This window comes from Stylophora pistillata, chromosome 3 (genome assembly GCF_964205215.1).
Source record: "Stylophora pistillata chromosome 3, jaStyPist1.2, whole genome shotgun sequence".
Lineage (NCBI taxonomy): Eukaryota > Metazoa > Cnidaria > Anthozoa > Scleractinia > Pocilloporidae > Stylophora > Stylophora pistillata.
Genome location: NC_142521.1, coordinates 39,210,948 through 39,237,909, shown reverse-complemented (window position 1 = coordinate 39,237,909; position 26,962 = coordinate 39,210,948). Strand labels below are relative to the sequence as shown.

General features: G+C 39.0%; 3 protein-coding genes and 1 long non-coding RNA gene across 4 annotated transcripts; 2 read left to right on the top strand and 2 right to left on the bottom strand.

Annotated features, from left to right (window-relative positions):
• Positions 1-6,995: 6,995 nt before the first annotated feature.
• On the bottom strand, positions 6,996-9,904 carry LOC148736052 (uncharacterized). The gene is made up of 2 exons (XM_088755326.1): positions 9,685-9,904; positions 6,996-7,799 (listed from the first exon to the last, which is right to left on the bottom strand). Exon 2 carries the CDS (start codon positions 7,793-7,795, stop codon positions 7,118-7,120), a length of 678 nt encoding a protein of 225 aa, XP_088611452.1. The 5' UTR covers positions 7,796-7,799; positions 9,685-9,904; the 3' UTR covers positions 6,996-7,117.
• A 142-nt stretch (positions 9,905-10,046) lies between these two features.
• Positions 10,047-15,928, bottom strand: LOC148736051 (uncharacterized). Its single transcript, XM_088755327.1, has 4 exons — positions 15,322-15,928; positions 13,901-14,183; positions 12,685-12,721; positions 10,047-10,232 (listed from the first exon to the last, which is right to left on the bottom strand). The coding sequence occupies exons 1-2, from the start codon at positions 15,446-15,448 to the stop codon at positions 13,927-13,929; spliced, it is 384 nt and encodes a 127-aa protein (XP_088611453.1). The 5' UTR covers positions 15,449-15,928; the 3' UTR covers positions 10,047-10,232; positions 12,685-12,721; positions 13,901-13,926.
• Positions 15,929-16,073: 145 nt separating this feature from the next.
• Positions 16,074-19,211, top strand: LOC148736050 (uncharacterized). Its single transcript, XR_015999400.1, has 3 exons — positions 16,074-16,349; positions 17,473-17,571; positions 18,343-19,211. It is a non-coding gene; the product is annotated as an uncharacterized LOC148736050 (long non-coding RNA).
• Positions 19,212-19,336: 125 nt separating this feature from the next.
• LOC148736049 (uncharacterized) lies at positions 19,337-20,308 on the top strand. Its single transcript, XM_088753033.1, has one exon. The coding sequence runs from the start codon at positions 19,337-19,339 to the stop codon at positions 20,306-20,308; it is 972 nt and encodes a 323-aa protein (XP_088609159.1).
• The last annotated feature ends 6,654 nt before the right edge of the window (positions 20,309-26,962 follow it).

Sequence of the window (26,962 nt, the reverse complement as noted above, 5' to 3'; positions counted from 1 at the left end):
ACCAAAACTGGGTGCGCCCGCGTCTTGCTGCATGCCATCTTAGGTTTTGAAGACACACCGTCCTTAGAAATATGTCATCGTCTTATATCTCGCGTCGCGGACTATGGAGATGTGTGGATATTTCGGGAAGAGTACCATATAACCCCATACATTAATTATGCATTCAATTTCATTAATTATGTATGACCCCATTTTTTTTAAGACAATGACTTATTTCCATGGGCTTAGCATATATACATTACTAATAAGTACTTACTGCTTCAATAAAAGAGAAATTGATTGCAAGCGGCTTTTTCGTCTCCATTCCTTTCTCACGTTCTTCTCCCTTCTCCCCTTTGTTCCTAACTTCCCCTCGGTTTTTTCTTTTCTTTTCTTTGCTTTTTACCTTCTTGGCAGTACTGCTGAGCCTTGAACCAAAAGCTACTTTTTCTTTTACCTTTCAGTAAAAAAATTTTCATAACAATATGTGCAGTGATATAATGCACCAAAGGTCCCCTTTGCACTAAAGAATGCATTTCTTCTTCTCTACGATTGGCCACGGGATGATACCACATAGAAAACAAAATTTATTCATACCTCTTTCTTATAACATTAACGAAAGAAGAAGATAGAAGGAAGAAGAACAACAACTCGGAGATGGAGAGACTGAATTTTATTCGACTTTCTCGAATATTATCGGATCACGACCGGCGCATACAGTGGTGTAAGGATCACAACCTGCTTGCGACGTCGGTAAAATGTCCTCGAGCTGGGTGCAGCAATGAACTTAGCTGGACGCGACGTGCTTCATCGCGAGACGGGTACGAGTGGCGATGTTCAAAAAAGGGTTACGATGGAATGGCTTCAATGCACCGGAATTCACCGATGCGCAAACACAGGGTATCGAAAATACATGGTGGGGAATCAAGCGAGGTTTGCCCCAAACAAGAACATCCAAAGGACTTTTCGATGGCTACCTACAAGAATATATGTGGCGTCAGCACTACGGAAACGATCCCTTTGGAAACATTATCGAACATATCGCTCAACTTTATGAAGTCCAGAAAGACTAGATACAAAGGTTTCTTTGCATCGCTGTATGCACCAGCCTACACGAACAATTTTCATCACTAGGACTTCAAAGGATAATGAAAGAATCAACCAAAACCACAAGAACAGGTAAGAGAACATTTATTTGAACTTTGTATTGACAAACTTCAAAGCCTGACCGTAGACTTAACGTTATTTTCCGGCCAATTTTACGCATTCAAAGCGAAACTGAACACTCAGTTATATTTCAAAATTAAAAACCTCTGGAAAAATTACTTGAGTTTTCCGTTTTGCAAAGCCAAAACGCGCCAAATTAACCCTGTTTCAAAAAAGACGAACAACGCGCACTGAAACGACTGAGAAACGACGAGAACATAGTCATCCTACCAGCCGACAAAGGACGAGTTACTGTTGTAATGGACAAAACTGACTATCACGACAAAATGGACGCACTATTTAACGACAAACGAACCCACGAAGAACTCAAACGTGACCCAACTCCTGCACTTTGATGTAAACTCAACAGTAAACTACTGACACTCAAGAAAACGAAAGCCTTTGACACCCAACGGTACTATCGACTGAGGGGCTCGATACCACAGCCACCGAAACTCTAGCTGCGGTTTGCCTAAACTACATAAACCTGGTTTCCCGATGCGACCTATTGTTTCTTTCTGTGGCTCTCCCACATACCGACTATCCAAGTACCTGACGACAATACTACAACCGCTAACCGACAAATCCAGACATAAACTAAAATCCACCGAAGACTTCATTAACGCTACCATGACTGTTCAGATACCTGACGACTACAAACTAGTGTCATTTGATGTGAAATAACTGTTCACAAGTATTCCACTTCAATTGACATTACAATGTACTGAGACTGCAATCCGACAATCTACCGGCCCACTACCGCTACCGACAGACGACATCATGGACTTGCTAAACATTTGCCTAACGTCTACTTACTTTCAGTACAACGGTAAACACTACAAACAGTTACACGGCACTGCCATGGGGTCTCCAGTTTCTTTTGTTATAGCAGAAATTGTGATGCAGAACATCGAGGAACGCGCCCTTTCGACTTGCCGACAAACGATACCGCTTTGGTTACGTTACGTTTACGACACATTCACCGCCGTTCGACACGACGAAATCGACGCATTCCACCACCACCTTAACGAACAAAACAATGACATACAGTTTACCAGAGAAGTCGAAGAAAATGGCAAACTTCCTTTTCTAGACTGCCTGGTAGGCCACAACGACAACTCATTACGGACGACAGTTTACAGGAAACCGACACACACCGACAGATTACTAGACGAGTCATCCTACAACCCTACATCACACAAAGCCAGAAAGGGTTTAGAGTTTCGCGTAGGTTCGTGGGTAGGGGTTTTCAGTTTTTTTAAAAAAATAACGGTACAAAGAATCCAATATGGCGGATATCAGAACTCTAACACGACAATAACGCGCACAACTAGTATGCGACTCGACAGACAGCTTATCCGACGAGAACAAATACCTTCACCGTGTGTTTTCGAAGAACAACTACAACAACGACTTTATCCGACGAAACACTCACCGACCCACTACCACTACCGAAACAAACGACACCACAACCCCTACGATTACAGCAACCATACCATACATAAAAGGCATGTCTGAAAACATATCAAGCATCTCACTACCCTTCAACATCCGCGTCGCCTACAAACCCATCACCACACTACTTCAGTTACTAACCAACGTGAAAGACAAAGACGAACCGGGGAACAGACAGGGAACGATTTATAAGATCAATTGTTCCGACTGCCAAGCCTCCTACATCGGAGAGACTGGCAGAAACCTCACAACAAGACTGACTGAGCACAGACGGGCAACGAGAAAAGGTGATGTCAGCAATCATATTGCTGAACACCATCGACTTACCAACCACAACATTGACTAGGACTCTGCGCAATGCCTAACCTACAGCACTGACTATTTTCAACGACTGACTCTGGAAAGCTGGTTTAGAAACTTAGAACAGACTCCCGTAAACAGATGTCAACAACTACCCGCTCCATACAAACGACTCATTCACGACATAAACATCACAAACGACCGAAAAAGAACGACCTAACTTTACCGACAGATCGAACCAGACCAATCACGACCGACTTACGTCACTTGAGTCTTACAGTCAATAACATCACGGCAAAACCAACCGATCATTTTACACGAACTGGAACAAGAGCATTCTACTGACAACAATCATTCACTTGACTCTGATGATGACTTCCGCACAGGTTGTCGAAACGTCAGTCACTACCACCGACAACAGTCCTTCTCAGGACTACACTCACCCGGACAATCAGACTACACCTTCACTTGTTACCCCCGGGTTCAAGCCATTTACTGCAAAATCATGTGGCTTACATGCAGAGTAAACAGCAACTACTGCACACGTATATTAAAGATAGATCCGGGCTGGCCCTACCGCGAAATTGTCGAAATCAAGCCGTAACATTTGATACTGTCATTACAAACTGTTTCGAGATCAATATCGAAATTCTTGCTAGGAGCCGAAAACAATCAAATTCATGAGTAATAAACAAGCAATAAACAAGCAGATGAACAATATAGCTATATATACTGATCTTTTTCAAAAATAGAACATCAACATTCAAATTTTCATTTTATCTTGCCACGATAACTGTGGTCTCCTTCGCAGCCGTTTCTCGGTCTCGTCACACAACACGTTCTCTCCCCTTCTGACGTCTTTCATCGGTCTAGCAGTATCGCGATATTCTCAAAGGCGCAGAAGGACATATACTAAAACACAGAAAAGCCAGCGTTTCTCACAATACATAATTTGCTTTTGCGAGCCGCTCTCTCCGACTCACGTGTTAATTGCTGAAATTTGAAGACCTGTCAAAATACTGCGATCTTATTGGTATGAGATACATACATACCCTGATGCGGAAATCTGATTGGTGGGTGATAAATACCCTAATACGGCAATCTAATCGGTACGTGATATCTACCTTAATGCGGTAATCGGATTGGTGCAAGCGACATACTACTCTCTACACCGACACAGAGTTGTTCGAAAAAAAAAAACTCGAAAGTGTACTAACTTGAAGCCGGCTTATCTACCTTTATCAAATTGCAGGTGTACACTGATAAAAACTCTAAGAAGATAGGCTTTGCATATTAAGAGCTTTAAATTGATAGCCCAAGCTGTTGTAAGATCGCATAAACAAGAATATATACAGTCCAAGACTGCGTGTGGCTACAGATATAGCACAATTTTTATAGCATTTATAAGAAATAGAGGTTGGATAATGACACAAGAAGGTAGTGTTGCAGAATATTTGTCTTACATGCAAAACAGAAAACCTGCCGCATCCCACATATTTATGAGTGCCCTATTCCACCGGAGAAAAACGATTCAGGAATACACTGATTAATTGACATTTAACCATAGTAATATTCACAATAATAATTCTGATAACAATAATAATATAACAACAATTTGAAGGGGCTAGCTCAAAAGTCTCATAATTCCCTTATCCTCTGGACTCCAACAATGGTTACGTATGCTTCTTTAAATTTGCCCGCTTACTGAATATAATTTCTCATTTTATTGCGTTCCATTTAAAATTTTAGAGACCTTAGTTTTATATAAAAAGACATTCGCCCTTTTCGATATTTCTTTATTCTATGTCTTAAGATATTCCGCCATTCCATTGATGTAGCGTTCGTCCATTCCATCACTCTATTAAATAACTCAGGTATTGTATTTCGCAGCTTGCTCGCTTCACAAATTTGGCATTAGCCGCCGATTCAAACAGTAGAATGCTCTTTTAAAGAAAAAAATTATTCTGAAAGCTTCCATGATGGGCAGATCGTATCTATTGAGATATTTCTGCAAGGAAAAGTTTAAATTTCAAATTATGCGTCAGCTTGGAATTATTGTGCCATTATTTTGAGATGGTTACTCGTCTTTAGTAGAGCCACATGAGGCAAGAACTGAAAAGATTACGTTTTTCGGATCTACATAATAAACTTATTTGAAAGGCAAAATGCTCTCTCTTCAAAGAAGGAAAAGTTCTTTTAAGTTTCATGATGAACCGATTATACATATTAAGATTTTTCCGCAAGGAAAATTTGTTTTTTAACGGCGTGCAATCCTGAAATGATAATAATAATTTAATAATTTACTGATTTATATTGCGTATTACAATCAAATGTTAAAAATTCAACTCTACATAGCTACTAAATACTAAAAATAAAAATGTTCACTAAAATGTAAAAATATAAAAATTACGTACAAAGAATTAAAAAGCTTTTGCAATTAAAAACGTCTTTATGAGAACGATCCTTCGCAGTAAAGCACTATTTGAGCAATAGTGAAAATCAGACCTGAAAAAATTTTTTTTTTTTTTTTTTAAAAACGTTTGTTTTAAAAACGTCTTCTTCGATAGACACACACGAACCAATATCCTCTGACTGCGTTCTGATGAATACGATCGGAACCACTTGGATAGTCTGCCCCCAAGTCCCAGCGTATTGAGTGCCTCCAGTAAGACATCGTGCTCGACCGTATCGAAAGCAGCGCTAAGATCCAGTAGCACTAGAAGAGTTACATGTTGTTCATTCATATTGAGTCGGATGTCATTCTAACTATCAGAAGAGCAACAGTTCCAGCGCTATGATTCACACTGTAAGCTGATTGAGCGTTCGGGTGTGAGCTCATGTCGACCATGTGTTCGTGTATCTGGTGGAAGACTGCTTTCTCAGTGAGCCTCGATAAGAAAGCCAAACTGCTTACCGCTCTGAAATTCTTGAATATGATATCAAGAACAGGCTTTTTCGAGTAAAGGACGAACTAGTGCCTCCTTCCAATTGTGAGACGTTTATCGTCTTCTCCTGCTCTGCGTATTGTCATGGCAAAGAACTAAAACAAAATGAGTTACTGACTATAAACCAGAAATCAGAAACGGAGAGAACTTAACCGAGTATTGAGCGCGAATTTCGAACCACTGAGATACTCCGAGACAAGCAATAAGTAGCACCGGGAAAGTTCGGGTCTAAACTGGATCAAGATCGGAAATTCTATTGTTGCACTCACTCACTCACACTCATTCAATCATTCATCTTGACAACATACGGGGCTTCGCCTCCAATAGGAGGCAGGAGCCACAAAAAAAGCGAGTGTCACCTTCAAACACGTTCTGTAATTTAAGACTGTTTGGGCATTGTTTTAACAGTTTTTGAAACCTGACTATCAACTTCTTGCTATCCGGAAGCAAGGGTTGTACTGGGGAATTCTGGCCCGAGTTCGTGGCATCATGAAAACGACGGAGGGCTAATATTCCTCGACAAGGCTCGAGTAAGAGATGTTAGTAAGCAGTTTATTAAATGGCACTCGCACTAAACGTGGTCTTCGAGCTTCCGTTGGGAAGCTCGAGTCTCAAAAATGCACGTCATTCTTTTTCTGTTCCTGGCGTTGTTAAAGGAGATGCCGGAGCTTGGGAATGAGAAAAGCGAGTCTCTCCTATTACGTTTATATCCGTCCCCAATATCATGCTATTGTTAATAGTCCTTTTTACAGTTGTGGGCTTGGTGGCCAAGCCTTTGAACAGGAGTGAGGCTAAGGGTGAGCTTGTTATGATACAGATGTTGCTGCTTTTCAAATGCAAATTTCTCTGTTATCATGCTAACTAGATACAGGTCTCTATCACAACAAGGTCACCCTTAGCCTCACTTCTGTTCAAAGGCTTGGCCACCAAGCCCACAACTGTAAAAGAGAATACTACAATCATGTTGTCACTGAGGAACAGTGTCTGTCTTACTATATGAATAAAGTTTTGGGCATGATGGAATAATGAAAAGTAGATCATCAAGTCATTTATTGATTAATTATTTATATTAAAGTTACACTTACATCAACAAGTAAAAATAAAAACATGACATTTTTAATTTTATATTTTATTGTCATCCTCAGTACATACAAAAAACAATCCCCATCTGCGAAACGACTCGATGCAATGCTACTCTTAGTAGTAGGGTTGGTGAAGATAACATGTTTTCTTTACTTTCTGCATAGAACAAGCACATACGCATGTCGCGAACGATCGCGATCAGCGTTGCTTGCAAACCGAATGCCTCTTCCACTCTGTAACTCGTTAGTTGCACGGATCAAGAGGCCATTGTTTGGTACTCCATACCGCCATTTTCTGATTGCTCGCGTGATGTCGAACTCCACGAAACCACGAGGGCGATATGGAAAGATAACGACTGATTGACCCTGAGGGGTCCGCTCTGCGTCAGTGTTATCCAAACCAAGATATTGTTTCGACCAATAGGCATATGATGAGCGCTTGGAGCTGGTAGCTTGATACTCGTTCCAGGACTTTTTCACTAAATGAACCTGTATGTAACGGGGAATGAAAGGGGTTTTGGTGATGGGATGCCAGCTGGCTTTGTGTGCGTAGACGTAGTATAGGTACATCTTTGCAGATACAATCTTGTGCGCTGGGCAGGACAAGGGTAGGTTTTCAAACTTCACAAGCGATCGCTTGTTGGGATAATCAGGATGCCGAGAAACGAGAAGGAAAGGCAAACTGTTGAAGTTTCTGTTTGGACGTTCAAGCGTGACATCTTGTACCACTGATAGCTTGTAAACGAGGCCCCTGCCGGTATCGTACCGTGTTACGCCTTGCGTGACATGAGCCAACAACGCCACCATAAACAAGGTTATCATCAACATAATGCTGTGAAACAAATCGTGACGTGAAATTTAACTTAAGTAAAAAGCCTCATGGAGTGCATGCTTTCCACTTTCTCAGCGTTTTGCGATATATGAGCAGAAAATTGTACATAACTTCCATGCTCTCCAACTGATCTGACTCGTCTGTGAATTTATGTTATTGAGGCAACAGGAACATGGTGGAAGAGGTGAGAAGAGGAATTATGCATATGGAGGGATGGGTAAGAGGAAGAAACCAAATATACGGGGGAAGAGGTAAGGGGAAGAAAACAAATACAGTTTAAGGAGTGTTTACGAGAATAAGGTCCCAAAACCGAGCAAGAAAAACTTTTGTTTAGAAATAGATGAGCTCGTAACCAAGAGTCTTAGAAGTTACAAGATTAGTCTTACAAGATTAGAAATGGCGAGAGTGAGATATTATGTCAAAGTTTGGTTTTGTTTCTACGTTTTATCCCTTCACAGAGTGCGGTTGCAATCATCATAGTTCGGAAAAAAGCGAGTTAAGAGAAAGACTGAAAGACTTAAACTGAAACAGACAGATCAAAATTGCCTATCAACAGATTTAAAATAAAGCTGCGAGCCAACACTACTATTAAAGTTTCCGTCAACTTTTTGACAGCAAGTTGAACTGATCGCCTTTTTTTTCCGACTTTAAACCGAAAGGAAATTATCCTTACGAAATTAAAAACTTTCAGCGACCTCTACTGGGTCTCTGGACTGAGAAGTTATTCCTAGAACTAGTTCTTGTGACCTTTTAGGGTGAAGTCACGTGCAAAATGAATTAAGGGGAATTTAACCCCTGGAGCTTGAGCAATCGAACACACGTTGATCGGTGGAATAATTCCACAGAAATCAAGTTAAATCAATCAGAATGTTTATGGGAAGAAGCGGCGAATTAAATAGTACAGGATAACGAGATGACGAAATAGAGCCGGGCTGTAGTTGTGTGGTTCGAACTAAAGGCAAACGATCAAAAAGAAAAGGAAACGCTTATGTAAGCTAATGCTAAGATATAAATCAAGCATACTGATAAGAAACAGCTCTTATAATTGAAACAAAACGATTACAACTTAAGAGATGTGACTAGATTTACCTTTATCATCTTCCTGCGGGTAGCAATCGATAGAAAGATAGCTTTAAAAACTTTCGATGGCGAAAGGACGACGGATCACGTGACTCAACAGATAAAAGGTAGTAGTGGCTGATTGTATCGATTTCAAATGTTATGTAACGAATTTTGATTCCAAGCAATCACGGCGTGAATAATAAAGCTTAAACGTAACAAAACTGATAACGAGTAATAACTAAACAAACAAAAATAAAACGTGTTGCGCAAGTAACAGTTCTTACTCAGTTACGTGCAGCATTTTTTGTTCTTTAAAAAGCATTTTATTGTTAAGCAGGTTGGTTTCTTTCCGAAGGACTCAGAAAAAATAATCCGCCGTGCACTTTGTCTGAATATGTTTTGTAACGATAAAATCCAAGATATGTGGGAAGGAAACAAAAAGGCTCAACTTTATATTACAGCAGATTTTAATGGTGATGGATTCATCTGCATTCAATCTAATTGTGAAGCGGTCGGGATATGGCCAACATAAAACTCCTCTTAAATTTAAGACTTTGGAGCTCTTGATTACCTTAACACAATAGCCAACGAGCGTTTATGGACGAAATTTACTATTCCACGTTCAATTCTATTTCCCTTTTAGTTAACAACATAGATCTAAACTGCAAAAAAAAACAACTATCCAATCTTATTGTCGATATCTGCGACAAAATCGACATCACCGAATTATCGCTAATAAAGAGAAAAGAAAAAGTTGGCACACACCGTCGCAAAAGGATAATCGAATAACTAGCATTGTGACAACGATAAGGCACTTACTTACCTTATTTTCCTGAAAGTGCAGTTGATCGTTTGCCCTCGCAACTCCGACTGGTTTTTGCCACTACCCGCACTCCTTTTCTCCTTTTAAATCGTCCAAGGAATTGAAAAGCGGAATTTATTTGGACAATTAAACATTGAAGGGTTCAAATTCGAGACGTTAGCAGTAATATCAAATATGAAGAAACAGATGTGAAAAATTTTTGCTTAAAATAGCTACTAGTTTGAATGTTTTATTTGACGTTACTTGAACTTGCTGAATCACACACTTAAGACCCTAACTAGGAAATTCGACATCCTCGAGTGTTCTGCTCGATAAGCCGCTATGATGCTCCACCGCGTTTGCAAAACCGTATTGAGTCCAAATTTATTGATTTTCTTGTTGTTTATTCCCTTTCCCAGTTTACATTTTCTGACTTTGTGTTACATGCTGGAACTGCCTGAGAAGTCCAACCCGAGTAATGGAAATGAAGTGATTTCTTTCCATGCTGGACATTATTGCACCATTTTTCTTAGCTCCAGTTTTTACTACAGCTTTGTATGTTACTCCACCTGTACAAATATATAATAAATGATTCAAAATTGCTCTCAATGGGAATGATCTTCTGGAAACAGTTAAGTGTTCAGGGTATAAGACATGCAATCTGGTGTTCTAGTTTTTCCAATGTTATAATCCTTCCCTGGAGTCTGCAAATAGCCACATGTTTAATGCCTGACCTACCTGTTAAGATTTCTAAATGTTTCATGCCCCCTACCTGTTAAGATTTCTAAATGTTTAATGCCTCCTACCTGTTAAGATTTCTGAATGTTTAACGCCTCCTACCTGTTAAGATTTCTAAATGTTTAACGCCTCCTACCTGTTAAGATTTCTAAATGTTTAAGGCCTCCTACCTGTTAAGATTTCTAAATGCTTAATGCCTCCTACCTGTTAAGATTTCTAAATGTTTAATGCCTCCTACCTGTTAAGATTTCTAAATGTTTAATGCCCCCTACCTGTTAAGATTTCTAAATGTTTAATGCCTCCTACCTGTTAAGATTTCTGAATGTTTAACGCCTCCTACCTGTTAAGATTTCTAAATGTTTAATGCCTCCTACCTGTTAAGATTTCTAAATGTTTAACGCCTCCTACCTGTTAAGATTTCTAAATGTTTAATGCCTCCTACCTGTTAAGATTTCTAAATGTTTAATGCCTCCTACCTGTTAAGATTTCTAAATGTTTAATGCCTCCTACCTGTTCAGATTTCTGAAAGTTTAACGCCTCCTACCTGTTAAGATTTCTAAATGTTTAACGCCTCCTACCTGTTAAGATTTCTAAATGTTTAATGCCTCCTACCTGTTAAGATTTCTAAATGTTTAATGCCTCCTACCTGTTAAGATTTCTAAATGTTTAAGGCCTCCTACCTGTTAAGATTTCTAAATGTTTAATGCCTCCTACCTGTTAAGATTTCTAAATGTTTAATGCCTCCTACCTGTTAAGATTTCTAAATGTTTAACGCCTCCTACCTGTTAAGATTTCTGAAAGTTTAACGCCTGCTACCTGTTAAGATTTCTAAATGTTTAACGCCTCCTACCTGTTAAGATTTCTAAATGTTTAAGGCCTCCTACCTGTTAAGATTTCTAAATGTTTAATGCCTCCTACCTGTTAAGATTTCTAAATGTTTAATGCCTCCTACCTGTTAGGAGTTCTAAATGTTTAATACCTCCTACCTGTTAAGATTTCTAAATGTTTAATGCCTCCTACCTGTTAAGATTTCTAAATGTTTAATGCCTCCTACCTGTTAAGATTTCTGAATGTTTAACGCCTCCTACCTGTTAAGATTTCTAAATGTTTAACGCCTCCTACCTGTTAAGATTTCTAAATGTTTAACGCCTCCTACCTGTTAAGATTTCTAAATGTTTAATGCCTCCTACCTGTTAAGATTTCTAAATGTTTAATGCCTCCTACCTGTTAAGATTTCTGAATGTTTAACGCCTCCTACCTGTTAAGATTTCTAAATGTTCAACGCCTCCTACCTGTTAAGATTTCTAAATGTTTAAGGCCTCCCACCTGTTAAGATTTCTAAATGTTTAATGCCTCCTACCTGTTAAGATTTCTAAATGTTTAACGCCTCCTACCTGTTAAGATTTCTGAAAGTTTAACGCCTGCTACCTGTTAAGATTTCTAAATGTTTAACGCCTCCTACCTGTTAAGATTTCTAAATGTTTAAGGCCTCCTACCTGTTAAGATTTCTAAATGTTTAATGCCTCCTACCTGTTAAGATTTCTAAATGTTTAATGCCTCCTACCTGTTAGGAGTTCTAAATGTTTAATACCTCCTACCTGTTAAGATTTCTAAATGTTTAATGCCTCCTACCTGTTAAGATTTCTAAATGTTTAATGCCTCCTACCTGTTAAGATTTCTGAATGTTTAACGCCTCCTACCTGTTAAGATTTCTAAATGTTTAACGCCTCCTACCTGTTAAGATTTCTAAATGTTTAACGCCTCCTACCTGTTAAGATTTCTAAATGTTTAATGCCTCCTACCTGTTAAGATTTCTAAATGTTTAATGCCTCCTACCTGTTAAGATTTCTGAATGTTTAACGCCTCCTACCTGTTAAGATTTCTAAATGTTCAACGCCTCCTACCTGTTAAGATTTCTAAATGTTTAAGGCCTCCCACCTGTTAAGATTTCTAAATGTTTAATGCCTCCTACCTGTTAAGATTTCTAAATGTTTAATGCCTCCTACCTGTTAAGATTTCTAAATGTTTAATGCCTCCTACCTGTTAAGATTTCTAAATGTTTCTCTGATTATTAACTTTGGACCTAAAATGCCTGGTTAGGGAGTGGTCAGTTATTTACTGGTGCATACACTTTCCTCCAATCAAACACTAAACCCAATCAAACACAGTACTTTAGTCCATTTTACAGTTGCTTGCTTGGTGGCTGAGCCTTTGAACAGCTTTACTTTTGAATAATTATGTTAATAGTTAATAGCAAAACAAGATAACTCAAAATTTAAAAACCTTTGTTCTTTGTCTTTTCACTGGTACTTCTTCTTGCCTGATAACAAACACAAATTGAACATTTTAAGCTTCAAGGTTAAACTATAATACACATTGAACTGCACATGAAATTCCCGAATAGTCTAGTTATGTGTCCTATTGTAGTTAAGTACATAAAGTACTTAAAAACTGATTTAAAGAAGGAACTCAGGGCCGTGATCTAGCAGTGCCTGGTGGCCCCTGGCGCCTTACTTTTGCTCTTAGGCGACTCAGGAATTTTAGTTTTTTCATACAAGGCATATGCTGGGCACCCTGGATTTCACAGTTTCAGAGCACTGGGCTCCCTTCAATTTTTCTTAGAGCACAGCCTGGGAACTTCACCTTCTGTAGCCAATTAGGTTACTTTACAAGCCTAGTCCATCTTGTGGGTAATGTATAATGTGTTTCTTTTTTTTCTTTTAACTCTTTAACCATAAGAGTGATCAGCATCTAAATTCTCATTACAATATCATCCCCACAATAATGTTGTACAAATTTAAGAAATGATTACCAACTAAGGAAACTTTTGATTGTTAAACAAATTCTCCTTATCAGCACCTTAGGAAATATATGAAGAACAGTGTAGAGAATATACATACTGATGTTAGGGTATAAAGGGTTAAATTACTTATATATAGTACTTTAAAAAATCAGTTGACTGACAGTGATTAATTGGAAACATGATCTCAATTTACAATTCACACTGAGCAGTTTTGATGGCCTTTTACGAACTCTTGTCTGAAGTTATAATGAATTTGAGGTCTAATAATGTTAGAGATGTAGTATATGATAATTTACTACAGCCTTTACATAACTGGATTTATAATTGGTTTATTTTTTCTTATTTAGTTCTTATTAACCAAGCGGGAGGTCTGTATGGGAGAATCTTGACCGAGGTCACCAGTACAGACCGAACGCAGTGAGGTCTGTACTGGTGACCTCGGTCAAGATTCTCCCATACAGACCGACCTAGCTCGGTTAATAAGATGTTTATTATATGGCTGTGTCTTATATGGCAATTTTTTTATATTCTTTGTACCTTTTTTTCCTAGACCAGTCTAGATGCCAGTCTAGATGGGAAAATCTAGACCGCTTTCAATATTGATTTCAGCCAATCAAATTTGTGAATATAATATAATAATATAATAATAAGCAAGAACAAACACTAAAGATTTTAACACACAAACAATTTACACACCCTTGTTTTGGATGGTCCAGACTCCCTCAAAGATGTACTTTTTCCAAACCTTCTTGAAAAGGGTTCAAATGAGGATCACTCAGAGAATTATATGTTGCTGGAGAAAAGTCTTTTCCACGTAGAGACATGCTGCCTCCAATTGCAGCTCTTGGAGCAAAGGGAGCCTTTTTACTTGTCTTACTCTCAAATGGTGTGTGGTATAGGCTCACATGAAACTTCCTCGCTCGTTTGGGTTCAGGTGAGTTTGGATACCTCCAACGAGGTTGCTGACAGGCAGGTGATGCTATAAACAAGAAATTTTCCAACACCGTCAGTATTTTTCCCAAACTGTGAAAGAAAAATAGCCACCTTAGTGTAATATAATGCTACATTTAGGGAATTTATGCAAAATTTCCAGGCAATATTAATTAACATGCCATCATGCAACAGGCTTACTCAGGAAGTGAACTTAGGAATTTCTCAGGGTAACTTGAAAAGCACCCTGCATTACACTGTTAGGATCAAAAATAAAAAATATCCAGAGTGTCATATGGGTTCATAGAATAAGAGAGAAGTAACATGTAGGTTATGAATGGATTTGTCAAATAAAGAAAGGATTTTCCATAATGGCTATAGTCCAGCATCAAGTTTTCTTTAGCCTCAGATCCTTGTGCTGTAGATAATCAGGATGCAAAAAACTGTAGGTCTGTGATTTAAATCTTTGAGGGAGAGTGACAGTTTCTATTTGTTCCACACTCCTTACAAAAGGAATGGCACCTCTCTTTGTTCATTCACTGAGCTCAATATCATTCTACTCTCCTTGTTTCTTTATTAAGGGTGCGTGTATCAAGCAGTATGAAAATAAGTCCAGTGCATAATCATTTTCTACTGTACCACTAATAACTTGAATGTAAGCTTCTCGACAGTTTAAATTAATTTTTGTGCATCAGGAAAATCGCGCTCCATTTTCCAACGAATTACACCACGTTCACCCCCTATCGAGTTCGCCCCTTCAAGTTTCCCCCCACACTTTTTTTTGTCTTGGTTCTAACTTATGTGCAATTTTCCATAGAAACTAATTTAGACATGACTCAATCTGGGGGCGAAGTCGACTTGGTGGAGTTGAACTCGAAAAGTGTGAGGGCAAACACGGTATAAGGTAGGGGTGAACTCGAAGGGGCGAACTCGATAGGGGGCGAACTCGATAGGGGGTGAAAGCGGCGGATACCTTTTCCAACATAAGCCCTTACACTTAGGGCCTGATTACATGAGCCAAGCTGGCCCGGTTAGCCGGGCTGATTTCTTTTGTTTTCACGCTTTGGCGAACACCAAAACAAAAGAAATCAGCCCGGCTCATGTAATCAGGCCCTTATCCCAACTGTATGTTTATAAACAAATAAACACAATAGTTTATTAGCTTAGAAGCTTTTACGTTGAATTACCTGACACTGGTCTTGGTCGCTGATTACTTGTTGTTTTTGTATATCGCGAAGGTTCCGGTCGATTTAGACTTGTAGACAACAAATGCGTATCCTGAAAAACAGTTTTCACAGCCTCGGAGCTCTGCATTTTCTCAGAATCTTGTCAGTCACGAGTATAACAGCTCTGTAGTACCACTAAATCTTCTTTGTTTATCTTGACGAACAAAAACCACGTGAAGCACTTTAATTAAGCATATCTATCTAGTTATTCTGACCAGAGTGTAGTTCTGCTTATAGCCGGGAATCTTGTATTGTACTTGAGTGAAAAAAATTCCCAAAAAATATGTTTGAATACAAGTCACATGTTAAAATCACCATGGCCAAAATAATTCATTCTCGTCTGCAAAGTTACGTCAAGTTCTGTAAGTCACGCCATGTTTCCATTCATATTCCTTTTCTGTGACAGTTTCTCTCGACAGACAATTCTTCATATAATATTCCAACACCACTGAGGAGATGGCCTTTTGTATAAGAAAACACCTTCAATTCAGTGTCTAACTTTTTGAAGTAGCGATTGTATGCAAACTTTTTCGAAGCTAACAACGAACTCTGTTATGGTACTCCGGTTTCCAAAGCGTAATTAGTAGCCAGGCCTTCTAAGATTGGCTCAAATGACAAAATATGTTCCCCTCCTTTCTCCGCTAAGTAATCATTTCTATTATCCACTTAACTATTAGTTACATCAATGATTTGATCATTAGTACTCCCGTTATTTCGAGACCATCGCCTAATGAATTTAATCTTTTCTAAAAATGGAGAATAATGCCAACGAAATTTTTTTTTATCTAAATGTTCAACCAAAATGACTTCACCATGAGAGGGACAGGAGAAATATCAGCTCCCAAGATTTGGCGGGAAACATTACAGTGGGACCTTGTTATCAGTTGTTACCTAACTACCTCATAAGGAATACTCGGTCAGCAATCATGCTGAAGAAACGTCGCGATTCAAGTCCTGTACGATCACCAAAATCAAAGAGACTAAAAGAGGTAGGTTTTTCGATCATAGCTTGTGGAGTGAAACGATTTCGTTCTATAGTTAAGTCATTCGATTTCCGCTGAACGATTAAGAAGAGCGAAGCAAAATTCGCGTGAAACGAATGTCGAACCAAACGAATAAGGATGTTACAGCTTTGACCCAGAGAATCAGTAACTCTATATTTGATAGGAATCAGTTTGCTGATACTCGTGTAATGTACCGGCAATGATGTGTTAGAAGAAATCTGACAAAATCAGCTTCTCTTTGACAGTAATAGCAATTAGAACTACTGGGAATATACAAATCAATGTTGATGAATGTACATCTGTCAGGTTACTTACCCTCCTGAGTAAGGACCCAATGGATTGCACTGGATGGATTTGAACCAGTAATCAATTAGCTGTTCATGACTACTTACTTCGCTCCGACGAAGGGCTAACGCTCGAAACGTCAGCTTTTGTGATCGTTACGGTGGCCAATTTACCATTTCCACTTTGTTGATATATCCAAATTTTTTCGTTACCCCCACCGACGCAGCCCCAAACAGTTTCTTTAGAAACTATCAGTCTTTACTTACGCTTACAGTTTGTTTTAATAATACCATTCAGACATTTTTGAATGGTGTTACATAATCGCCTATTAATTCAAGGGACAAGACAGGAGATGAAATTTTTGATTCACAGTCTTACTTACATGTTCTGTTTTTGAGATACAATGAATATATGAAGTTGATATATTTTCGATATATTTTGGTTCATATATTTTGGTTCGAGTCCAGTACAGGCCTGATTTTTTTTCAGGTCTGATTTTCGCTATTGCATAAATAGCGCTATCTACTGCGAGGATGATCGTGCATCATACGTATCTAATACCGCAGTTCAAAATATATGAACTTCATATATTCATCGTATCTCATTTATCACTTTCACGGGTTTATTACGAATCAACTTAACGGCCTGCTCCCAGTTGGCTTGTTAGCTCAATTGGTAGAGCGCTGCACTAGTATCGCAGAGGTCAGTGGTTCGAGTCCCGTACAGGCCTGATTTTTTTTCAGGTCTGATTTTCGCTATTGCATAAATAGCGCTATCCACTGCGAGGATCGTGCATCATACGTATGTTCTGTTTTTGCTTAAGAATGCTCATGGGAGTGGGGAATTGTCAGAATATGAGAAAAAGCGTCTGGAGAATATCAGACAGAACAGTGAAATTTTTGACGGTCTTCAACTTACTGAGGTAAAGACTTTAATATTATTTGCTGCTATGCCATTTTGCTTTAGTATAATACCCGTTTATATACCTGAAAAATACTTAGTTCTCAGAAGTGTAGGGCCATGTCCACTTGACTATGCATCAAGAAATCGCAGCTATCGCATACCAGGGCTCAACACTAACTTTTCAACTTACTAGTCAAGTGGCTAGTGACAACTTAGATGTTACAACAATTATTTCAGTTTGTTTACTAGCCAAACTCGGCTGGCCAGTGGAAACTGAAAACCACTAGCCAAAACTAAATTTCTACTAGTCTGTGGCTAGTTGGCTACCATTAGTGTCGAGCCCAGTATATTTCAGGAAAGTAGAGTGAAATTGCTAATATCAGAGCAGTCTAAATTTAGTTCATGTCCTCATCATGTGTGTGGGGGATGTGTTGGTAGAACGTCTTCAGTGGTGGACTTCAAGTCAAGAGGTCTGGGTTCCAGACCTGGTCAGGTCAATGTGTTGTGCTCCTGGGCAAAACACTTTACTCTTTCAGAGGCTCTCTCCACCCAGAAATATAAATGGGTACCAGCGAATTGTCAGGGAAACCTGGTGAAACACCAGAGGGTAACCTTGGTGATGGAACAGCATTCCATACAGAGGGAAGTAGTGATATACTCCTTGTCACTTCATGCTAAGAAATTGAGGATGAGCTTGGGCTGAATGGGTCACTTGGCTCAAGTAAAGACTTTCTTTTTTTTTTTGTAGCCATTGTGATTGCTTCTCGTTTTATCTTCTCTCCCCTTTTAGATGAAGAATGAATTTAACCAGGCTGGGTCGAGGCCCACTCCATCTAAAGTAAAAGGAAGAGGTTTGAAAAGGTAGTTTTACATTACAAGCTATTAATTCACACAATTTCTAAGAAACTGTATTTGTAGTCATTTTAAAGCCACGGGAGATGTTGGAGAACATGAGGAAAGCTTACAAATCACAAGCTGAAGGCTTTCTTCTAACATCACAAGTGGCTAGCTCTATCATATGTTATAGAGCCCAGGAAAAAATTGTTCTATTGCTTTTATGACGTAACTAGTTACATGTGGGCTCTGTTAAACCCGATGAAGCATCTGCTTGAAAACTGAATTGACAAATCAGTTGATGCACACATGATGCTCTTTATTTTATAATAATATTATATCTGTCAGTTTGTATGCACACTATGATTGATTAATTTAGTGGGTTGTATTTCATTATAGGACCACCAAATTCAAAAGTTTGTTTGAACTGAAATCTTCTCCTTCAATTTGAACCTAGAGATATTTTTAAGAAATATGCTACCAATCTCATTTTCTTAGTCTGTAACACACAGTACTAGCCTCAAACTGAGTTAGCAAGAGGTAAATGTGAACTGTATGCAGATTATAACATTGATATGAAGACTTCAAAGTAAGAGTGCCAATGGAATGACAACTTTCTCCGACTGATTTTCTTGAAAAGGAATCATGATACAAAGACTATACTGCTGCACCATAGTTAGTAGAGGGGACTTGTAGTGTATTGTACCGGAAGTGTGAAAAGGTTGTGTTTGTAGGCATCCCGTGATGCCTAGGAAAAGTTGTTGTTGTGATACTCGTTGGCTGCCATGTGGATAGTGTGTGGATTAAAGTATTGAAGTCAAAGAATATCGAAGGTTTTTATTGCTGTATATCTAAATATCACATATGGCGACGAGGATGGGATAGTGAGGAATGTCCTTGTGCTAGTTTCTTTTACCATTTTGTGTTTGGAGGGGACATACTTCTTTGCAATGCCTGGCGGAGAATCGAGTGAGGGAGATGGCAGTTCGGCGAGCACAAGTAGTGGGGTGTCGACCCCAGTGGCTGTGGAAGTAGGCAGTTTGCAGTCTTTTCAAGTTAAAGGAGATCCGTATTCGGTTTCGCAGCGATGGAGAAAATGGAAAAGAGCGTTTCAGTTATACGCGCTTGGTAAAGGGATCACGAATGACTCGCAGAAATGTGGCCTGTTACTTCACACAGCTGGACTCGATGTACAGGAAGTTTATTTCACACTGGTGCCTGATGGTGCAAAGAAGAACTACGCCGAAACTTTCAAGGTACTGGATGACTATTTTATTCCTAAAGCTAACGTACCGTTTGAGAGACATTTGTTTCGGCAAATTAGTCAGAGTAATGAAGAAACCGTCGATCAATTTGTTTGTCGGCTCAGACTACGAGCCGCTTCGTGTGAGTTTGAAGAGCGGGAAGATGAGTACATCAGAGATCAATTGATTGACAAATGTTACTCGGCAAAATTGCGTCGGAAATTTTTAGAAAAAGAAGGCAGTGTTACTTTGAATGATCTACTAGTTACAGCTCGGGCACAGGAAGCAGTTAATTTGCAGATGGAAGCAATGGGGGCTAACAGTGGTTCAGGACAAGTGAACACTATTGTTGACGATGGGGCAAGGGGAGGCGACATAAGTTCAGAGCAGGTTAACAGTGTGGTGAATTTAAGAGGGAGCACTAGTAGCGAGAAGAGGGGCTGTTTCAATTGTGGTCGAGAGGATCACTTAGCCAGAGATTGGAGATGTCCTGCTCGAGGTAGAAAGTGTCTTCAGTGTGGAGAAATTGGACATTTCAAGGTTAAGGGTTGTAAGAAGCTCGCTAAGGATTCCCATATGGGGCAAAGACAAGGTGACGGTCGGCGTGATTGGAGAAATACATCTAGTATGAATGAAAGAGGCAGAAAGACAAACACAAATCTCGCACCACCTCCTTAAACAACAAGGGAGAAAAGTGAAACCCATTCCAAATATTTCACCTGCGTTCCTCTACGCTGCGAGTACTTTGCTTGTTTCTACTTTGAGTTTTCACTGGCTCGTTCTGACATTTTCCTTCTCAATGATTGGTTGTTAAGATTGCTGTAATGTTGGGTTTACGACATTTAGTACAAAAGCGCTTTTAATTCTTTTCATTTCGGTCACCATCTAGTTGGGAATGGATCCTATCAAGGATCACTTTTACACCTGCGTTTTCGAGCACTCAAATAACTCCAAATGCTTCTGCTGCCAGACTACCGGGCCATTATTACTGCTCTGACCATCCGAGGATCACTGGTTTGGTAGGGAGATGGTATGGTAATGATTTGATAACGATTTTACTACTTACCTAGGACAACAAAACTGGTGATTCCTAACAGACATTTTACCTGCGTCATGTTGGCGCTAAGATGATGGTCGGTTTCTTCCCAGTGTTCGAATTTGCGTTGACCAAAAAAAAAACAACAGATTAGGGAACATAAGTTCTCCTTGCACTCACAAATGACCAACAATATTCTTAAGCCTTTTATGCGTCACTGAACAGCTAATAATTTTTTTCGGATTAAATTTTAAATTCTCAACTTCATAAAGTGCTTAAAATTGAAATCACTGACAGAGGTAAAGCCTGTTTACTAGCCATATGGCCCATCGGTTTCCGTAACATGAAGCGACTGGGAGTATTTCTACTCCCTCATGGATGGAAAGCTCCACACACTGAACCACTCTTAAAATAAACTAACACTTAAGTTGACTCTTTTTCCTTCATTTAACAATCAAACCGGCTTCAAGAGCTTATAACCTTTTCACGGTGGCCAATTTTCATCATAAACCCAGTCGATATATCTAATTCTTACGTTATTGCCCACTATCGACACAGCACCACAGTTTCTTTAGAAACCTACTTCTTTTGTTGTGAGAAAATGTATTACTTTAAAGTTGATCGAAATATGTTGGGAGGAAACAGAGTGCTGAACTGTATTTTACAGCAGATTGTTAAGGTGATGGATTCATCTTCATTCCACTCTATTTCAATTGAAACACGATGGTGATATGGCCAATATAAAACTACTCTTCAATTTTAAACTTAAGAGCTCTTAACTACTTATAACACGATAATCAACAACGTTTTTGGACGAAATTTACTATTCCTTGTTCACCTCTATTTCCCTTCAGTTCTTTACATGCATCTTAAAAAAATTTGGCAAACACGCCGAAGGATAATTGAGATCTCTTTCCTTAGCTCGTTGAAAAACAATTATTATCCTTCTTTGATATGACTAGCATTGTTACAATGATGAAGCACTTACTGACCTTCGTGTAATAAAGTCAGTTGATAGTTTATCTTCGCAACTCCAGTTTGTTTTTGCCACTTTCCGCACTCCTTTTAAATCTTCAGTGGAAAAAACAGGAACTTATTTGAACAATTGTACATTGCAGATGTGGGCGGTAATATCCAATGAACAAACAGATAAGACAAATTTTTGCCTAAAATAGCGACTAATTAGAGAGTTTTGTTTGACGTTATTTTAACTTGTTGAATCATACACTTAAGACTTAACTACGTAATTCGACTTGTTTACTTTTTCTACCTTTGTGCAGAATGCTGGGACTGCCGAAGAAGTCCGACCCCTTCAATTCTAAAATACACGAGATGAAGTGATTTCTTTCCATACCGGACGATAGTGAAGACTTTCAAAGAGTTTCCTCAGAACAATGTAATTTTAAATCACTACATAATTGAATACATGAAGTAACCATGTTTGATAGGCGCTGTATTTCGGTATTTTCAGCAGCGAAAAAGAAGACAGGTGGATTTAAAGTTTTTTACTTCCTTGTCTTTAACTTGACCGATATGCATTTTTGCGAAAATTCCATTTTATCAGGAACCTTTGCCTGATATGTCCTTGTGTCTGTTCCTGTCTTGTGAGTGCTTTCCTAGAGTTTATTTCAGTTTCGAGGCCAACAGACTTAAAAATAATGATAAAAGAAATTTAATGTAGCTTGTTGAAACTTAAATCGATGCATTAACAATACACTATCATTATGATCATTAACAGATTTATTAAAGCTCAATTTGTGTTTCTGAAATCAAAAGGGGCAGCTGTTCTCCAAAGCACTTCTTTTCTTTGCTGTTCCTCGTTTTTTTTCTGTTTTCAAGAGAAAATATTATAGAATAACTTTCCTACGGTATATATATTGATCTTCTCAGTTTGTCATATCATGCATTTGAGCTTAATTGTAATTATTGGAGTTCACCTCCGTGAGATTTCACAATCGTGAAAAAATAAAATATCTGCACTGCACCTCATCCGTAAATGTTTCAAATGTTAGCTACCATTCGCAATATTTCCTGCATGTTACATATTAAGTCAAGGTTCCCGAAATGTAAAACGTGTCGAGAATAACAATTTACTGCGTCTTTCGCAACACCACAACGACAATATCAGAGCCCTTTGTCATAAACATTGTAAGTGTCAAATAATTGATATAATTCATATCTTTGCTGCAATTGTCCCAAGACCCCTAAGCATAATAATTAGTACAACTGGTCTAGAATAAAAATTTACTACGTCTTTTGCAACACCACAATACAATAAAATACAATACAAAAACAACAACAATATTAGAGCTCTTTGTGATAAACATTTCCTAGTTTCAAATAGTTAATAAATATTGAAATTCGTTAGCACTATCAGCTCAAGTCCCTTGAATTCTTTGCTGCAATTGCCCTAAGGCATAAAAATCAGAACAGCTGGCTGACTAAGTAGATTATTTTGAAGCAAATTTAGGCTTTTAGCAGCAAGCTTTCACAACCTATTCACGCAAACCTACAGAAAGTTAAACTTATTTGATATTCGGATACAATGAATATATGAAAGTTCATATATTTTGAACTGCGGTTATAGAAAGGTATGATGCACTATCCTCGCAGTAGAGAGGGCTATTTATGCAATAGCGAAAATCAGATCTGAAAAAAATCAGGCCTGTACGGGATTGGAACCACTGACCTCTGCGATACTAGTGCAGCGCTCTACCAATTGAGCTAACAAGCCAACTGGCAGCAGTTGGCTTGTTAGCTCAATAGCTCACGGATCAACAACACGGGTAGTTGTTGACCCGTGATCACGGGTTTATTACGAATCAACTTAACGGCCTGCTCCCAGTTGGCTTGTTAGCTCAATTGGTAGAGCGCTGCACTAGTATCGCAGAGGTCAGTGGTTCTAATCCCGTACAGGCCTGATTTTTTTCAGGTCTGATCTTCGCTATTGCATAAATAGCGCTCTCTAATGCGAGGATCGTGCATCATACCATATTTGATATTACAAACAGCAGATATTGATAAGGCGGCGAACCATATGGTAACGTTTCAATGACCGCAACAATTTCCAGGTGACATTAGATATTTTTATCACAAACAATTGTCGCTATCAAAATATTTTTTCTGCACGAACTGGTAAACACTTAAATGATGTGTCCACGTTATACTATGGTAACCTAAACACGATCTCAAAACATTTTTCTAAAGAGAAAAAAGTAGCAATATCATATCCAGGAAAAAGGAAAATATGCCAAGCAGTTTTCTTATCGATCAAAGCTAAGGCTCCTTTTTTCGATCGGATGCATATATCGTTTATTGCTATAGTGCTGTTACGCTTCCTCTAGTTTTAGTACCGTGTTCATTGTAGAGTGCAGAATGTGTTTTTATAAAGGATACATTTTTTTACTCATGTCTGCCTTTGCATCTTTTCGGGAAAGCAAATGAGAATAGTGAGGAAGAACTTAAGTTTTGTAAACATGAATTAATAAGCTAACTGTGCAGATAAGTGTAAAGCTTAAATATGTGATAATTGTGGTGTTATATACGAAAGAGGGGTCTACTCCAGAACTGAACAAGTCAGCTAAAATACCATTTTTAACACACGGTGAGAGGCCAATATCAGGAATCATTTGATCTTGAGGAACGGTGTCGGTAAACAGTTTGAATTAAACTTCCATGAAAGAGGACCAAAAAAAAACAAAAAACAAAACTGTTGTAATTAATGATATTAGACCTCTACTTAGAGTTTGAAAGAAGGGAAAAACCATTGGACAAAACTGAAGTCTCTCAGGGTCGTAGTAGGTCGTTTAAAAATTCTCTCTTCTCTCGCCGAAGGTGTATTGCTAGGCTTGAGAGACAAAATCATATGGTGAAGGTGTACTCTGATCGTCCGGGTGAGTGTAGTCCTGAGAAGGAATGTTGTCGGTGGTAGTGACTGACGTTTCGATAACCCGTGCGGAAGTCATCATCAGAGTCAAGTGAATGATTGTTGTCAGTAGAATGTTCTTATTCCAGTTCGTGTGAAATGATCGGTTGGTTTTGCCGTGATGTTATTGGCTGTGAGACTCAAGTGACGTAAGTCGGTCGTCATTGGCCGCTCTGTTTCGATCTGTCGGTAAAGTTAGGTCGTTCTTTTTCGGTCGTTTGTGATGTTTATGTCGTGAATGAGTCGTTTGTATGGAGCGGGTAGTTGTTGACATCTGTTTAGGGGAGTCTGTTCTAAGTTAGTAAACCAGCTTTCCAGAGTCAGTCGTTGAAAATAGTCAGTGCTGTAGGTTAGGCATTGCGCAGAGTCCCAGTCAATGTTGTGGTTGGTAATTCGATGGTGTTCAGCAATGTGATTGCTGACATCACCTTTCCTCGTCGCCCGTCTGTGTTCAGTCAGTCTTGTTGTGAGGTTTCTGCCAGTCTCTCCGATGTAGGAGGCTTGGCAGTCGGAACAGTTGATCTTATGAATTGTTGCCTGTCTGTTCCTCGGTTCGTCTTTGTCTCTAACGTTGGTTGGTAACTGACGTAGTGTGGTGATGGGTTTGTGGGCAACGCGGATATTGAAGGGTAGTAAGATGTACGAGACGTTTTCAGACATGCCTTTTATGTACGGTATGGTTGCTGTAGTCGTAGGGGTTGTGGTGTCGTTTGTTTCGGTAGTGGTAGTGGGTCGGTGAGTGTTTCGTCGGATGAAGTCGTTGTTGTAGTTGTTCTTCGAAAAAACACGGTGAAGGTATTTGTTCTCGTCGAATAAGCTGTCTATCGAGTCGCATACTAATTGTGCGCGTCGTGCTAGAAATAGTAAACGGCGCCTATATGGTGATTCCTTAGAGGTCTGGGTTCGAGTGGCTCGGCCGAGTGAGGTCTAATTAGTTATTCATACCGTGTAGATGCGCGAGGGTGATTTTTAGGGTTTATTCACATAGCATAGGTGTGCGAGGGGTTTTTAGAGTTAGGGTTAAATCAGTGTAGGTGTAGGACGGGTTTTTAGGGTTTAGAGTTTCCCTTAGGTTCGTGAGTAGGGGTTTTCAGTTTTATAAAAAAAATAACGGTACAAAAGAGTCCAAGATGGCGGAGGAATTACACCTTTTGCTGATCATTTAGGCTAAAAAGATATTCATTTTCGCGAAGTGTAGAATCAATGAGGCGAATATACGTTCTATAACACCAAGAAGCACTTCATTAACGCCACGGAACATTCAAGAGCGCAATTTGCATGTTTATAAACGATCAATAGTGTCAACGAACAAACAAGAGCATCTATCGACTATCAAGGACGCCAAGTGGACATTTAAACGCGCGCAATTGACAATCAAAAACACCAAAAGAAAATCAATAACATCTTCGGACAATCATAAGTGAAAAAGGAACATTCAATAAGACAATTAGCATAGAGAGGCGCAATCAATGGCGTCAAGAGACAATTATTCATTGCAAAGTAACATTCCATCTCGCGATTCGAACAATCATTTGAATGATGAGTATGTTAAATAGGAAGAAAAAAAGTGTTCATTAGTGAGTTCACGACCAGTTGTCAAAAAATAACAAACAATGGCCAATAGGTAAGAAAGTACATGTACAATACGTGTACATGTAGGTTATCATTTAAATTTGATGTTGCTCAATCTTTTCCTGAGACAGCTATAAAAGGAGGAATATCTTTGAACGTAACGCCGTCCGCGAAATACAGGTACATGTACAGTACAGTGCTGTACAGTACAAGAGTCAAAGAATGCCACCCAGAGACCGAATCTCTCTGCAACAACGCGAAAGGATTGTCCGCGCCTTTGAAGATGTCCATGAAGATTATTTGGCGATTGCTGAAACTATAGGAGTAAATAGATCGACTGCAAGAGGTATAGTTTCACGCTACGTCCGAGAAGGAAGGATAGCTGAAAGACTGCGAGGTGGCGCCAATCATGTACGGGTAGATGATGCCATGCGGGACTGTCTACATGACATTATCAATGAAAATTGCCTTCTAACAATTGCCGAGATGAATCGCGAATTGAGACTACGCCTTCCACATAAGCCGATAATTCACGACCGTACCGTTGCGAGAGCTCTCGAAGGAATGTTATATCGAGTGAAATTGGCAAATTTATCGTTTCGTACTCACTTGCTTCAGAGTAGCTATGCCTTCCTTTGAAGACTTTACATGTGAATGCGGTCAATGGGATACTTGTATATTGATTGACGAGATAGAGAAAGAAGCGTGGCACAGTGTAGAAATTAGAAGATTGAGAATAGCATATATGCCAAAGTGGATACAAGAAATTACAGAGAAGATTGCTTTACTTAAATTGAAT

Bases quoted from the DNA above. Each gene is read 5' to 3' on its own strand.
- LOC148736052 (XM_088755326.1), bottom strand. From the start codon at position 7,795: ATGTTGATGATAACCTTGTTTATGGTGGCGTTGTTGGCTCATGTCACG.
- LOC148736051 (XM_088755327.1), bottom strand. From the start codon at position 15,448: ATGCAGAGCTCCGAGGCTGTGAAAACTGTTTTTCAGGATACGCATTTG. The intron at 14,184-15,321 runs GTAATTCAACGT...TCTTGTTTATAG, and splicing joins GCGACCAAGACCAGTGTCAG to CATCACCTGCCTGTCAGCAA.
- LOC148736049 (XM_088753033.1), top strand. From the start codon at position 19,337: ATGCCTGGCGGAGAATCGAGTGAGGGAGATGGCAGTTCGGCGAGCACA.